This window comes from Hyla sarda, chromosome 3 (genome assembly GCF_029499605.1).
Source record: "Hyla sarda isolate aHylSar1 chromosome 3, aHylSar1.hap1, whole genome shotgun sequence".
Lineage (NCBI taxonomy): Eukaryota > Metazoa > Chordata > Amphibia > Anura > Hylidae > Hyla > Hyla sarda.
Window position 1 is genome coordinate 130,570,433 of NC_079191.1, and position 17,288 is coordinate 130,587,720.

The following is a 17,288-nucleotide window of genomic DNA, read 5'->3' on the forward strand; positions in this document are numbered from 1 at the left end:
TATTTTATGGTAAAGTGAGTGATGGCATTACAACGGACAACTGGTCATGCAAAAAACAAGATCTCATACTAGTCTGTGGATGAAAATATAAAAGAGTTATGATTTTAGTCCTTAAGGCCCAAATGGGCTGAGTCCTTAAGCCCTTAACGACCACGGACGTAAATGTACGTCCTGGTTTGGCGGGACTTCCCGCACCAGGACGTACATTTACGTCCTGTGTATGACCGCGAACCTCGGAACAGTGCTCACGCCATACATGGCGGATGTCGGCCATTACTGGTGGGTCCCCGGCTGCTACTAGCAGCCGTGGGACCCGCCAGTAATGGCCGACATGCGCGATCATGCGGATGTCCGCCATTAACCCCTCAGATGCCATGATCAATACAGCGGTACTTTGAATGGATGATCGGATCGCCCACAGCGCTTCTGCGGCGATCTGATTATCCAGCATGGGGGCCGGAGGTCCCTTCACCTGGCTCCGGCCATCTCCCGGGATCTTCTGCTCTGGTCTGAGATCGAGCAGACCAGAGCAGAAGATCACCGATAATACTGATCAGTGCTGTGTCACTATACATAGCACTGAACAGTATTAGCAATCAAAGGATTGCTATAGATATAGATTGTGGTTTTCATTTAAATTTCCTCCCTAAAAAAAGTTTTCGCCGTACATTTTATGGTAAAATGAGAGGTTTCATTACAGAGTACAATTGGTCACGCAAAAAACAAGCCCTTATATGGGTCTGTAGATGGAAATATAAAGGAGTTATGGATTTTAGAAGGCGAGGAGAAAAAAACGAAAACGCAAAAATAAAATTGGCCTGGTGATTAAGGTGAAAATGGGCTTGGTCCTTAAGGGGTTAAACTCTTTGTACACAATCTTTTATCTATAATTTAAGCCACTTCCTAGTGGTCTTGCTAAAACTAGCTTTATTAAAATGTTGTAAGCACATTCTATGAAGCTTATTTATGTTCCTATATTTGGCCTACTTTGTGTAATTTACTTACTTTAAAAGTAAATGACAGTGTGCAGTGCCTGAATAAGTCAATTTATTCTTGTCAATCATAAGCCAAGTAGAACTTAGAAGCAGATGTTTTTGAATTCTTAATAAAGTGGTTCCTTTCCATTCATAAAAGTGTGCATTTATATGTGATGTGAATTAATCCCAACCAAAGGGACAAAATTAGAATAAAAAGGTTCAATACATGTAATAGAATGTTATTTACATGCTTAAATGGGCACGGTCATGAGATAAAACTCATAATTAGAGATGAGCGAACTTACAGTAAATTTGATTCGTCACAAACTTCTCAGCTCGGCAGTTGATGACTTATCCTGCATAAATTAGTTCAGCTTTCAGGTGCTCCCGTGGGCTGGAAAAGGTGGATACAGTCCTAGGAAAGAGTCTCCTAGGACTGTATCCACCTTTTCCAGCCCACGGGAGCACCTGAAAGCTGAACTAATTTATGCAGGATAAGTCATCAACTGCCGAGCCAAGAAGGTCGTGACGAATCGAATTTACTGTAAGTTTGCTCATCTCTACTCATAATAAAAATCCAACCTTATATTATCCGCCACTAGACATCCCCTTCCTATCTCGGCGCCCACATGGCCTGAACACAGTGTAGAAAAGAGTAGCTGTGCAGTCTCCTGTCTCGGTGTGGGCACATCATGCAAATGACCTGCCTGTGAGGGAGTGCAGGGACTGCAGAGACATTCAGTGTCGCTGATAGCTCTGTACAGTGAAAACTATATGGTATTTCAGCGCATGATTGGCTGTTTGTGCTCCCGCGATTTATCTCTGGTCTGGAAGATGAAGGGGGAGGTTACAGCGTAGTGTGGTGTCAGTTAACGCTCTGCAATTCTGATGCATTTTATTGCTATGTACAGGAGATCACGGGGGTGCCAGTGGTTGAGCCCTAAACACCCAGTGATCAGACATTCATCCCCTATCCTGCAGGGATAAATTGCTTATTACTGAAAATAGTCTTTAAACTTGTGATCACGTGACCAAATTACAGTAATAAAACACATGGATGCAGAAGTACTGGATTAAAGGGGTACTCCGCCCCTAGACATCTTATCCCTTATCCAAGAATAGGGAATAAGATGTCTGATCACAGGAGTTCCGCTGCTCCATCTAGGCTCTGAGATTGATAGAGCCTGGCTGGACCAGGTTTTATCAATCGCGCGCAGAGCACACAGATCAATGGAATTCCATTGATCTATATGTGGAATCTAATGATTCCTCCTAAAAGTCCCTTAAGGGGACTAATAAAGTGTAAAAAAAAAACAAAAAAAAACACCCATTAACCCTTTCCATATTAAAAGTTTGAATCACCCCACTTTTCCTAAATTCAATATAAAGAATATGTAAACACAATAAAAATAAACATATGTGGTATCGCTGCATGCGTAACTGTCCGAACTATAAAAATATAATGTTAATTAAACCGCACGGTCAATGGCATTTACGTAAAAAAAAAAAAATACCTAAGTCCAAAATTGCATATTTTTGGTCACTTTGTATACCCTAAAAATTTTTATAAAAAATGATGAAAAAGTCCCATCAAAACAAACATCGTACCAATAAAAAACATCAGATCATGATGCAGAAAATGAGCCCTCATACATCCCTGTATACATAAAAATAAAAAGTTATATGGGTCAGAAGATGACAATTTTAAGCATACAAATTTTGGTGCATATAGTTATAATTTGTGTTAGGTAGTAAAATAAAATAAAACTTATATAAATTAGGTATCCTTGTAACTGTATGGACCAAAAGAATAAAGATAAGGTGTCATTTTAAGTGCATTACGCAGAATCAGAAGCCCTCAAATGGGCTGTTTTTATTTTTATTTTGCCCCGCAAAAATGTTTTTCCTGGGTTCACCGTAGATTTTGTGGTGAAACGATTGATGTCATTACAAAGTAAGATTGGTGGTGCAAAAAAGAAGCCCTCATATGGGTCTGTAGGTGGAAAATTGAAAGCATTATGTTTTTTAGAAGGTGAGGAGAAAATTTTAAATAGGACATCAATGTGATGTGGTTGTGGTGCTGTTTTAAATACTTTAAAGCATAGGCATGCAGGTTTGACCATGGAATTCCTTGCATGTAGGTATAATGTTATTTATATGTTAATATATCTGTTGAAACGAACACCAGTGGGAATTTACCTAACAGTGGTAAAATGGCGCCATTCTTAATAAATTTCCACCGTAGTTAGGATATACCTTGAAAAAGGTGTGTGTCAGCTGTTTGAGGAGCTGTGGCGCTTGGACGAGCACTGCTGCCTCTGTTCTGGTTATAATAGCACATACTGTATGACACAACCGCTACAAAAAGTACACCATGTTCTTGGGAAAGCAAATGTAGACAAAAAGGAGGCTGCAATGCTCAGACACAGCTACATTACTTATCACAGCCACAGACTGCTTACCCTTCAAACAGCTGATCGATGAGTGATGCCAAGAGTTGTACCCTCATAGATCTAATGGTGATAGCCTATCTTAAGGATAACTCCCTGCCACCCTGTGAAATTGGATTTTCTGTTTGTTTTGGATGTCAGCTTTAAAGGGGTATTCCAGGATTTTTATTTTTATTTTAGTATGCTACAGGGGCTGTAAAGTTAGTGTAGTTCATAATATAGTGTCTGTACCTGTCTCTAACGGTTGGTCTCGTATTCTTATGTGATCTTTGCTCTGGATGTTCATTTTTAACAGAATACAAAATTGCTCCTGTCTCAGGTATTTCCCAGCATGCAGTGTGGCCGAGACATGACATCACTAGTCAGGTGATGACAGGGAGCCCCTCTGGTTCAATGGGTGCCACAGCTTGTGGCACCCTGATGAGAAAGCACTGACCTTTTTCATTGAATCTAGCTTGTTTGTTGTTTAATGTGTGGGGTGGCTGATATGCGAGAGGTAGGAAAGTGGAATTCTGGGATTTGTAGTAAAAAAGAAAACTTCAACAGGAAATACTGAGGTTCATAAAAGGAAAGCCACAGTGTTATTGTAATCTCACATCAAACTCATCCTTTTGGCAGATGAATGCTTTCCGCTTCTGAAATGCGGTAGTGTGCACTGTGCAGCGGACTCCCAATGCTGCACCTGAGCGTAATATCCACTTGGAAATTCTGTAGTGGGAATGATAAGTTAAAGGGGTACTCCGCCCCTAGACATCTTATCCCCTATGCAAAGGATAGGGGATAAGATGTCTGATCGTGGGGGTCCCGCGCCGCTGGGGACCCCAGCGATCTCGGCTGCAGCACCCCCTGTCATTACTGCACAGAGCAAACTCGCTCTGTGCGTAATGACGGGCAATACAGGGACCGGAGCATCGTGACGTCATGGCTCCGCCCCTTGTGACATCACTGCCCACCCCCTCGATACAAATCTATGTGAGGGGGCGTGGCGGCCGGTCACGTCCCCTCCCATAGACTTGCATTAAGGGGGCTGGCTGTGACTTCACGAGGGGTGGAGCCGTGACGTCATGATGCTCCGGCCCCTGTATCGCCCATCATTACGCACAGAGCGTAAGACATCGATCAAACATCTTATCCTCTATCCTTTGGATAGTGTATAAGATGTATAGGGGCGGAGTACCCCTTTAAGTCAATTGAATACAATCTCTGTAAAGTTCTACCGAATTCTGCCACCGCCATTTATGTAATTGATACATACTACGTCACTATGTAGCTTTAAAGAAATGTTGATGGTAATTTTCCAGGTTTTGTGATGCAGAAATATTATTGTGAAGCATTTTGCTGTGCTTGAAGCAGTAAAAGTGGATCCTCCCAGTATTGGAATTCAAACATTTTGTGGATTTCTAGACTTGTTTAAAAACAAAAATATTAACATAGATTTTTTTTTTCAGACTTCTCTTATCTCTACTCAGCTATTGTTTGATTCCTGCAGGGAAATGCAGATATTCCACATAGTAAAAATAATGGCAGTGGAGGTTTTACATCTAAAGCAAAAAAGGGTCACCTCTGGCGCTCCAGCTGTTCACGAACGACATCCCCCGTGATGTTCAACCAGCCCAGTAAATCTCCCATGCTCTGAGCCAGGTTTTTGCTTGTAATTTGTTATCTCGACTGAGCATCACGGGAAATGTAGTCTAGTAACAGCTGCATTGCCAGAGGTTGCACTTCTCTGATATGAAGACTGAAAGTTCAGTCGCACATCCTGAATGCCGCTTATCGGCTTTAACACGGAGCTTGTTCTTAAGCGGCTCCATAGATCATTTATGCTGCTTGCGAGAGGCCTTCTACTGAAATACAACCTGTGATAATATTTATACACCATCGTCTTTTAATATGTGATTTTTGGGATGCATGATCTATCTTCACACTAAAGTTTAATAAATATTGGGAAGTACCCAATGACACTGACCTCATTTCCTTTATAACAATGAAAATTAATAGTTTCAGGTTTTATGAGGCTGATAGTCCAGATGTAGTGTACATTTAATTAAGTGTAGTTTCCTCTTGGTTATGGTATGTGTATCTGCTTTTTGTCGCAATTTCTTTCTAGTTTTACAATTTTCCACATGTTTTCCTTCATCATTTATGATTTTTTTCAAAGAGCAGCTATGAGGATTTAAATCACTTTAGCATGCAGCAAAACAGTACCCATTCAAACAATAAACGCCATTTTAAAAAGCCTTTAGATCTTCTGTCACTTCATAAATAAAAATGTATAAAACATTATGCAGTTGTAGTGCCCACCTGCTAATTAAATGCAGATTTTCTCAAACTTATTTTCAAATCTGCCTTTTCTGTTTCAACTCTGCCTGTGTAGAGAATACATATGGCTCTTGTGAAATTAATTATGCTTATGGAGCAGCTGTTAAATTTAGTGCAACTCATTTTATCCAATATTTTACATTTTAATTGATTACCTGTGAAGAAATTAGCAAATTAACACGTATTGTTCAACAAGTAAATACACATTTATGGGCCACTTTCATTTAAAAAAAAAAAAAAAATTTCGGCCATAGGATACCGATCTATAATTAACTTGGCTCGCTACCGGTAGAATTAAGACATTTACTTTAGGTCTGTTGCCTAGCAAGGTATTGGAGAACCTTCATTATCTAATGGGAGGCTTGGAGAAGGGTGCGAGCCAAGCATCTGTGTGTTCTGTAAGTCCCGACATGAGAAGCAGATTGGAACGTAATGACTCTTTCACAGAATTTTGGTAACATATGGGCCTATCTGGATCTGAGAAGGCTTTGAAGATCTTTCAACTTGACTAAGTGACTTAACCTTTGCCACAGTACTGGGTCTTTTATGGCATCCCACTTTTCAATTAATCTGTTCTGGGGTGTTTTATGCAGCTAGTTTAAGAGTGTTATTGGTGCACAAGGATTGTATTTGAATTATGCCAGGATTCATATTATAGCTGTTTGCTTATTAAAGGCAATAAAAATGTGAATAATATTAGTCGTGAATTGCTACAGATTTTTCTTGCAGGTTTGTGCAGGTGAAATCCACAGCCGATTACAGTAGTAGACAAGTGGATAGAATGTTATGTATCACATGGAAATACAAGCATGTTGCAAAACTTTAATTGTGTAGTAAGCATATCCTGCTTTGTATTTGTCAATGATTTTACTATTTTGAGTGTGAATTTACATGCAACAGATATGTTGCAGAAATTGTCCTGTTATCTCAATTCTCCTCATTTAGAGGAATGTAATTGATTTTCAGTAATAGAAATTTGTGAACTGTCCATGTCCATTATAACATAGTTCAGCCAATCAACATCTACGTTGTATAGTCTTCTTATCTTCATTCCATATGGTTCTTGGCAGAGAGTGATGACATGGGTGTATTACACTCATAAGTAAAACTTAGGAGTACATTTTGTACGGAAAACAAAAAATCCTGCTGACAAAGCAGTGTAATTGTTTCATTTTCTTTAAAGAATCAACTTGATATTAAACTCAGGAAAGGTGGTAGAAATTCATTGATTTCTTTTAACAGGACCTAGCGGTTAGATCCCCTGAGATCTAACACTTTTTGGATAGGGATAAGTTTTAAAGGGGTACTCCGGCGCTTAGACATCTTATCCCCTATCCAAAGCATAGGGGCAAAGATGCCTGATCGTGGGGGTCCTGCCGCTGGGGACCCCCGTGATCTTGCACGCTGCACCCCGTTAAAATCAGTCCCCGCAGCTTGTTCGCTCTGGGTCTGATTACTGCCGATCACGGGGCCAGAGAGTTGTGACGTCAAGGCTCCGCCCAGTATGACGTCAAGGCTCCGCCCAGTATGATGTCACGCTCTGCCCCCCTCAATGGAAGCCTATGGCAGGGGGCGTGACAGCTGTCAGGCCCCCTCCCATAGGCTTGCATTGAGGGGGGCAGAGCCTTGACGTCACAACGCAGCGGGACCCCCGCGATCAGGCATCTTATCCCCTATCCTTTGGATAGGGGATAAGATGTCTAAGCGCCGGAGTACCCCTTTAAAGGGGTACTCCGGTGGAAAACATTTCTTTTTTTATAAATCAACTAGTGCCAGAAATTGAAGTAGATTTGTAAATTACTTCTATTTAAAGATCTTAATCCTTCCCATACAGTGCTCTCTGCTGACACCTCTGTCCATGTCAGGAACTGTCCAGAGCAGAGAGCACTGTGGTCAGACAGAAAAGAAATCCATAAAGAAAAGAACTTCCTGTGGAGCATACAGCAGATGAAAAGTACTGGAAGGATTAAGATTTTAAACCCCTTAAGGACCCAGCCCATTTTCACCTTAGGACCCGGACAGTTTTTGCACATCTGACCACTGTCTCTTTAAGCATTAAAGGGGTATTCCAGGAAAAAACATTATTATTTTTTTTTTTTTTTTTTTTTAGATCAACTGGCTCCAGAAAGTTAAACAGATTTGTAAATTACTTCTATTTAAAAATCTTAATTCTTCCAATAATTATCAGCTGCTGAAGTTGAGTTGTTCTTTTCTGTTTACGTGCTCTCTGATGACACGTGTCTCGGGAGCTGTCCAGCGTAGAAGCAAATTCCCATAGCAAACCTCTTCTGCTCTGTGCAGTTCCTATGGGAATTTGCTTCTACTCTGGACAGCTCCCGAGATTCGTCATCAGAGAGCACTTAGAAAAGAACAATTCAACTTCAGCAGCTCATAAGTACTGAAAGGATTAAGATTTTTTTATATGAGTAATTTACAAATCTGTTTTACTTTCTGGAGCCAGTTGATACATAAAACATTTTTTTTTCCTGGATAACACATTTAATAACTCTGGAATGCTTTTACCTTTCATTCTGATTACAAGATTTTTTTTTCGTGACATATTCTACTTTATGTTAGTGGTAAAATTTCATCGATACTTGCATCATTTCTTGGTGAAAATTTCCAAAATGTGATATAAGGAGAATGGATATTTCAAATAAATTATATATTGATTCACAAACACAATGGGGGAGATTTATCAAAACCTGTGCAGAGGAAGAGCTACCCAGTTGCCCATAGCAACCAATCAGATCGCTTCTTTCATTTTTCACAAGGCCTCTGCAAAATGAAAGAAGCGATCTGATTGGTTGCTATGGGCAACTGGTCAACTTTTCCTCTGCACAGGTTTTGATAAATCTCCTTCAATATGTCTACTTTGTTTGCATCATAAAGGGCCTTCATATTAGAAATATCCCATAAATTACCCCATTATAAAAACTGCACGCCTCAAAGTATTCAAAATGACATTCAAAAAGTTTGTTAATCCTTTTAGGTGTTTCACAAGAATATTAGCAATCTGAAGAAGAAAATTCAAAATCTTCAATTTTTACACTGGCATGTTCTCACTCTGTGCAAATGACATTTTTTTTCTTCATTTTTCCTATTCTCCATTGTGAAAATTAAAAATTTAGGGTAATACCAGCATTTAAGTGAATTTTTTTTTTTTTTTCCATTTTCACATCCAACTTTAACGAAAATTCGTCAAACACCTGTGGGGTGTTAAGGCTCACTATACTCCTTGTTACATTCCGTGAGGGTTGTAGTTTCCAAAATTGGGTCACATATGGGTATTTATTGTTTTGCATTTATGTCAGAACCGCTGTAAAAATCAGCCACCCCTGTGCAAATCACCAATTTAGACCTCACATGTACATAGTGCGCTCTCATTCCTGAGCCTTGTTGTGCGCCTGCAGATCACTTTACACCCACATATGGGGTATTTCCTTACTCAAGGAGAAATTGCGTTACAAATTTTGGGGGTCTTTTTTTCCTTTTATTGCTTGTGAAAATTAAAAGTATGGGGCAACCACCGGCATGTTAGCGTAAATTATTATTTTTTTTTTTATACTAACATGCTGGTGTAGAACCCACATTTACCTTTTCAAAAGGGGTAAAAAGTGAAAAGGCCCCCCCAAATTTTTAACACAATTTCTCCCAAGTACGGAAATACCCCATATGTGGCTTTAAACTATTTCCTTGAAATACGACAGGGCTCCAAAGCGAGAGAGCGCCATGCGCATTTGAGGCCTATTTTTGGGATTTGCATGCGCCACCAAAATACCCTACAGCAATGTTTCCCAAACAGGGTGTCTCCAGCTGTTGCAAAACTCCCATCATGCCTTGACAGTCAGTGGCTCTCTGGCAATACTGGGAGTTGTTGTTTTTCAACAGATGGAGGCTCCGTTTTGGAAACAGTGCCGTACAAGAGGTGTTTTTTTTTTTTTTATTGGGTTGGGGGGGGACTGTGTAGGGGTATGTGTATATGTAGTGTTTTACTTTTTATTTTGTTTAGTGTAGTGTTTTTTGGGTACATTCACACGGTCGGGTTTACAATGAGTTTCTCGCTGGGAGTATGAGCTGCGGCGGAAAATTTGCCGCGTCTCAAACTTGCAGCAGAAAACTCGCTGTAAACCCAACCGTGTGAATGTACCCTGTACATTCACATGGGGGCAAACCTCCAGCATGCACGGACAGACCATACATTTGGGAGTTGTAGTTATGCAACAGCTGGAGGCACATTGGTTGCGCAACACTGAGAGTTTGCTACTTAACTCAGTGTTTTGCAACCACTGTGCCTCCAGCTGTTGCAAAACTAGAACTCCCAGCATGTACAGTCTCTCAGTGCATGCTGGGAGTTGTATTTTTGACACAGCTGGAGGCACACTGGTTGTGAAACACTGAGTTAGGACACAACCAATGTGTCTCCAGCTGTTGCAAAGCTGCAACACTCAGCATGCATTGACAGTCAAAGGGCATGCTGAGAGTTGTAGTTTTACAACAGCTGGAGACACACTGCTACAACTCCCAGCATGCCCTTTGGTAGTCTGTGCATCCTGGGAGTTGTAGTTATGCAACAGCTGGATGCACACTTTTTCATAGAAAAAATGTGCCTCCAGGTGTGACATAACTACAACCCCCAGTATGCACAGACTACCAAAGGGCATGCTGAGAGTTGTAGTTGGAACTCCAGCTGTTCCAAAGCAACAGCAGGAGGTGAACAGGCCTCACCTCTTGCTGTATCCTGCTGCCTGCACCGTTGGGTCCATCACCGCTGCTGCCACCGCTACTGCCACAAGGACCACCCCTCCTGAGGGGACCCCCGCCGGACCAGTGAAAGGTAGGAGACCCCCCGCCGGCCCCGATCGCCGCCCAGCAGGACAGTGATCGATTGTTCCGACCGATCAATCACCTGATTGTGAGGTGGCATGGTGGGGTGGGGGGGGGGTTCTCAGGACCCCCCTGGGCATTTGCACGGGATGTCTGCTGATAGAGATTAGCAGTCATTCCGGTCCCCGCCCGGCACGGCGGGGACCGAAATTCCCACGGGCATACAGGTACAGGAGCCAGGGAATACCCATACACCCTGGGTCCTTAAGGGGTTAAATAGAAGTAATTTACAAATCTGTCTAACTTTCTGGCACCAGTTGATATAAAAAAAAAAAATTTCACCGGAGTACCCCTTTTAAGTAGTTAGCTTTTTCTAATTTTTGTTTTGTGACTGTCTGAGATAGGGTTTGTACTATTTTTTTTTTTATAAAACTTTGTTGTAAACAAGATTTTAATAATTTTATCAGTAAGAAGAAATGTATTGATGCTTTTGGCTTGAGCGCTAAATTTAAAGTACAAAACTTGAGCGCTACTTTCATATACAGTGAAACCTCTCCAAAAGTGAGTGCTGCCTTCCAAAACTATTAGTGCCCCTAGTTTTGACATCCATTGTGCTAATTATGGCCTATACTGTTAACTATGTTTTTTTTCTTAATACCTCTTGGTGTTGAAATTGCATAATTAGGCTGTTTTTGCACCAAAAATTTGCTAATTTCTACATTCCACAAAAACTTTGTGCAGAATGGAGCTGATAACATACCAATTTTACTTTTGTTTTCATTTTACAAAGCTTAACAAGCTTAACAAGATTTTGGAATGTGTGTATACTTTGAGCCTGTTGTCAGCTCTGAAGCCTTTTGAATTATAAATGTAGCTTCGAACTATAATATTGTCAGCAAATACCAGTAGAGGATAAGTAATGCAATGTGTTCACATAGTTAAAAAATTTTGTGTAATTAATAAATGTAAATTGTGAAATTATGTTAAAGAGCAATGATATCTATTATGTAACAAAAATATCTATAATAACGTCCTATTTTGACATCAGATCCAGATCAAGACATCGCCAGAGGTCCCACAGCAGTGATCACTCCAGTCGAAGAAGATCTCGCAGCAAGTCTTATGATAGGGAGAGAGGAAAAGGAAGAGTGAAGGAAAAGACAAGAGGTAAAGACCGAAGAAAAGAAAAAGAGTCAAGTTCCAAAGTTGGGTAGGTCTCCTATTTTATGAATGTGTGTATTAGGGTGCGTTCACACAGCCATTTGTCCCCGTTTTTTTTATCCCTGTTTCAGCTCCGTTTTTGCACATTGTAAATGGATGAAAAACTGTTTTAAAAAAATCCCATTCATGTCAATGGGATTTTTTTTACAATGCGTTTACATTAGGGATCGACCGATATCGTTTTTGTTTTTTTAGGGCCGATATCGGTTTTTTTTTTTAGGGCCGATACCGATAATCGGTGGAGGTTAGGGCCGATAGCCGATAACTTATACCGATATTCCGGTATAAGTTATCGGCTATTTATCCCCCCGCAACACCGCTGCAGATCATTGATTTAAAGCGGGTGCTTTAAATCAATGAACTGCAGTGGCTTTTGCAGTGAGATAGAACGCCGCCGCCACCCGCTTCTCTCCCCCTGCCTGTCCGGGGGTCCTGAGTCCTATCATCGCCACCCCCTACCACCGCACCGCTCCGCGCCCACTACCGCCCCACCGCGGGGGGGCGGGGCATTATCGGCAAGGTAATTGCCGATACCGATAATGCCCAAAATCGTGATTATCAGCCGATAATATCGGCCAAACCGATAATTGGTCGATCCCTAGTTTACATCCGTGTGCATCCATTTTTTCACGGAAGAAAAAATCGGCACATGCAGTATTTTTTCTTCGGTGAAAAAAACGGGAGAAAACACGGACATCATAATTTTAACATTGAAGTCTATGGCAAACGGATGAACCTTTAATGTCATCCGTTGGCACCCGGGTTTCAAATATCCGTAACTACATCTGAGCATGCTCAGAAGAAGCGATATCAGCAGACTCCTGCAGTGTTGTGGGACTACTACTACTCCCATCATGGAAACAAGTCTGTTCCATGATGGGAGTAGTAATTCCCCTGCTGCAGGAGTCTGCCGGTGGCTGGGGGGACTACATTAGCGTTTGTACTACAACCTCCAACATAGACCAGACTCTGTTCCATGATGGGGGTAGTAGTACGGGGGCTGAGGGATTGATCGTACCGGGTCTCACTTCTGAGGAGACCTGATCAGAAGTTACTAAGCAGGGAAGCGGGCGGCATGGTCCGCAACCCTGCGATCACTGATGTAGTTTACTTTCATTTTTAAATTCCCCGCGGGGAGCTCTGAATGGCCCGTACCGAGGAGCAAAGCAGGGCTCCCTGCAGGGATTTTAAAAATGGACAATGTATATTAAAAGCGCTGTGGGGGGCAAGATATATAGCGCTATATATCTAGCCCCCCAGCACACTTATAAAGATATAACCCCCGCCAGCGCAAAAATATATACCCCCGCAGACATATATATATATATATATATGTGTGTGTGACCCTCGCCAGCGCATTTATAATGTAACCCCCCTGCGCCTTTATAATTATATACCCCCGCCAGCGCAATTATCAATATATACTCCCCGCCAGCACATTTATAATGTAACCCCCGCCTGTGCCTTTATAATTATTGACCCCCCGCCAGCGCAATTATCAATATATAACCCCCGCCAGCGCATTTATATGTCATTACTGCAGCGCGATGTATGAATAGTATTTTACTGGCAGAGCATCGCACCAGCCGCTGCCAGCGCGATGCTGCTGATATAATACTATTCATACATCGCACTGCAGCCTGCATGGGGCATATTATATAGAAGTGCTGTGGGGGCCAGATAATACTATATATCTGGCCCCCACAGCACTTCTATATAATATGCCCCTGCAGCGCGATGTATGAATAGTAGTCTAGCAGCAGCATCGCGCTGGCAGTGGCTGGTGCGATGCTCTGCCATTAAAATACTATTCATACATCGCGCTGCAGTAATGACATATGTGCCAGCGGGGGGTCACATAAATGCGCTGGCGGGGGTTATATATTGATAATTGCGCTGGCGGGGGTATATAATTATAAAGGCGCGGGGGGGTTACATTATAAATGCTCCCGTGGGGAATTTAAAAATGAAAGTAAAATACATCGGTGATCTCAGGGTTGCAGACCATGCCGCACGCTCCCCTGCTTAATAACTTCTGATCGGATCGGGTCTCAGAAGTGAGACCCGATGCGATCAATCCCTCAGCCCCTGTACTACTACCCCCATCATGGAACAGAGTCTGTTCCATGATGGGGGTAGTAGCACAAGCACTAATGTAGCCTCCCCAGCCGCCGGCAGACTCCTGCAGCCAGGAACTACTACTCCCACCATGGAAACAAGTCTGTTCCATGATGGGAGTAGTACTAGTCCTGGCTGCAGGAGTCTGTAGGTGGCTGATTTTTTCATACTTAAAAAAAATTTAAAAAAATGATTTAAAAACGGTTACAAACGCTTCAAAACGGATACGCTTCAAAACGTTTGATCAGCCGTTTCTATCTGTTTTTTTAAATCCGTTTTTTTTCTTTTTTAAACGGAACGGGGGCAAACGGCCGTGTGAATGCACCCTTACACAACTTATGGTCTTAAAAACTGTATAGAGAAGTTACCGGCCTTTCTTACTTAATATTTATTTTCATGATTTTTGTGGGGCTTATTTTTAACTCCATTAGGACAGGGAAAATCTGTGACTGTTGGTGAACTACATTAACTACAGGAATGATTGTAGTCTAATTAACCCCTTAAGGACCTAGGGCGTATGGATACGCCCTGGCTTCCTGGTACTTAAGGACCCAGGATGTATCCATACGCCCGTGGGAATTTCAGCAGGCACTCCGCGCAAATGCCCAGGGGGGTCATCAGACCCCCCATGTCGGCGATCGACGCAAATTGCTGGTGAATTCACAACGGCAATTTGTGCCGATTCTATGGTGACCCGGAATATAAGGGAGGATCGGGGTTGTCCAAGACACCCACAATCCCCCTGAAGGGATAGGAGTGAGGTGGCAGGGGTGCCACCCCTCCTATCCCTGTTATTGGTCGTCAAGGAGTGACGAACAATAGCAGATTGGGGGCGGGGAGGGTTAACTTTCGGTTTCCCCGTACTGCCCACCCACAATAGGCGGGGCAGAATTGCGAAACAGACAGAGGACCGGCGGCAGAAGATCCACTTACCCATCCGGAGGCTGCGGGCGACTGCTATCGGCGGGCGGCGATGTCGTGCGGCTGGCTCACTGGATCCTACGGAAGTCTGTGAGTTGCCTAGCAACATCTGGAGGTCTACAGTTTGAGATCACTATACAGTGGTCTCTAAACTGTAGCCCTGAAGATGTTGCAAAACTACAACTCCCAGCATGCCCAAACAGCTGTTTTCTGTTTGGGCATGCTGGGATTTGTAGTTTTGCAACAGCTGGAGGGCTGCAGTTTGGAGATGACTTTGTAGTGATCTCTAAACTGTGGCCCTCTAGATCTTGCAAAGCTACAACTCCCAGCATGCCAACACAGCAGTTTGCTGTCTGGGCATGCTGGGATTTGTAGTTTTGCAACATCTGGAGGGCCACAGTTTGGGGATCACTGTGCAGTGGTCTCTAAACTGTAGCCCTCCAGATGTTGCAAAACTGCAAATCTCAGCATGCCCAAACATCTGTCTCTGCATGCTGGGAGTTGTAGTTGCATACCCCCAGCTGTTGCATAACTACATATCCCAGTATGCCCTTCGGCGATCAGTACATGCTGGGAGTTGTAGTTTTACAACAGCTGGAGACAGGTTCTGTTACCTAACTCAGTATTTTCCAACCAAACTGAAGGTTTTCCAACCAGTGTGCCTCCAGCTGTTGTAAAAGTACAACTCCCAACATACACGGTCTGTGAGTGCATGCTGGGAGTTGTAGTTTTGAAACAGCTGGACGTTTGCAGGATACATTCACAAGGGCGCGTTTACAGTAAGTTTTCTGCTTCAAGTTTGGGCTGCGGCAAATTTTTCGCTGCAGCGCAAACTCCTAGCGGGGAACTCCCCGTAACCCGCCAGTGCAAATGTACCCTAAAAACACTACACTACACTACACTACCACATAATAAAGAGTAAAACACTACATATACACCCCCTTACACTGTCCCCCCCAATAAAAATGAAAAACGTATTGTACGGCAGTGTTTCCAAAATGGAGCCTCCAGCTGTTGCAAAACAACAACTCCTAGCATTTCCGGACAGCCACTGACTGTCCAGGCATGCTGGGAGTTTAGCAACAGCTGGAAGCACCCTGCTTGGGAATCACTGGTGTAGAATACCCCTATGTCCACCCCTATGCAATCCCTAATGTAGTCCTCAAATGCACATGGCCCTCTCTCACTTCTGAGCCCTGTCGTATTTCAAGAAAAAAGTTTAGGGCAACATATGGGGTATTTCCGTACTCAGGAGAAATTGCACTACAAATTTTGTGGGGCTTTTTCTACTTTTACCCCTTATGAAAGGGAAAAGTTGGGGGCTACACCAGCCTGTTAGTGTAAAAAAAAAAAATTTTTACACAAACATGCTGGTGTTTCCCCATACTTTTTATTTTCACAAGAGGTAAAAGCAAAAAAAGACCCCCAAAATTTGGAACACAATTTCTACGGAAATACCCCATATGTGGTCGTAAAATGCTCTGCGTGTGCACATCAAGGCTCAGAAGTGAGAGTGCACCATGTACATTTGAGGCCTAAATTGGTGATTTGCACAGGGGTGGCTGATTTTACAGCAGTTCTGACATAAACGCAAAAAAATTAAATACCCACATATGACACCATTTTGGAAACTACACCCCTCACGGAACGTAACAAGGTGTATAGTGAGCCTTAACACCCCACAGGTGTTTGAAGAATTTTCATTAAAGTTGGATGGGAAAATGAAGAAAAAATGTTTTCACTAAAATGCTGGTGTTACCCTAAATTTTTCATTTTCACAAGGGAAAATAGGAAAAAAGTCCCCCAAAATTTGTAACCCCATTTCTTCTGAGTAAGAAAATACCCCATATGGGGATGTAAAGTACTCTGCGGGTGCACAACAATGCTCAGAAGAGAAGGAGCGCCATTGGGATTTTGAAGAGAAAATTTGTCCGGAATTGAAGGCCACGTGTGTTTACAAAGCCCCCATAGTGCCAGAACAATGGACCCCCCCACATGTGACCCCATTTTGGAAACTACTCCCCTCACTTAATATAATAAGGGGTGCAGTGAGCATTTGCCTCCCACAGGTGTCTGACCGATTTTTGGAACAGTGGTCCGTCAAAATGAAAGATGTAATTTAAAAAAAAAAAAAATGTTTTCATTTGCACAGCCCACTGTTCCAAAGATCATTCAAACGCCAGTGGGGTGTAAATACTCACTGCACCCCTTATTACATTCCGTGAGGGGTGTAGTTTCCAAAATGGGGTCACGTGGGGGGGGGGGAGGTCCACTGTTCTGGCAGCATGGGGACTTTGTAAACGCACATGGCCCCCGACTTCCATTCCAACCAAATTCTCTCTTCAAAAGCCCAATGCTACCCCTTTTGAAAATGAAACATTTGCTGTAACACCAGCATTATTTATTTAATTTTTACGTCCCATTTTAACGAAAGTTCGTTAAGGCTCACTTTACC

General features: G+C 42.5%; 1 protein-coding gene across 3 annotated transcripts in view; it reads left to right on the plus strand.

The window, feature by feature from the left end:
- Nucleotides 1-17,288, plus strand: part of RSRC1 (arginine and serine rich coiled-coil 1) — a 378,613-nt gene that overhangs the window by 63,407 nt on the left and 297,918 nt on the right. For all 3 annotated transcript variants that reach the window (XM_056565034.1, XM_056565036.1, XM_056565033.1), the window contains exon 4: nucleotides 11,622-11,783. In XM_056565034.1, coding sequence (XP_056421009.1) covers nucleotides 11,622-11,783 — 162 coding nt within the window. The remainder of the gene's footprint in view (nucleotides 1-11,621; nucleotides 11,784-17,288) is intronic.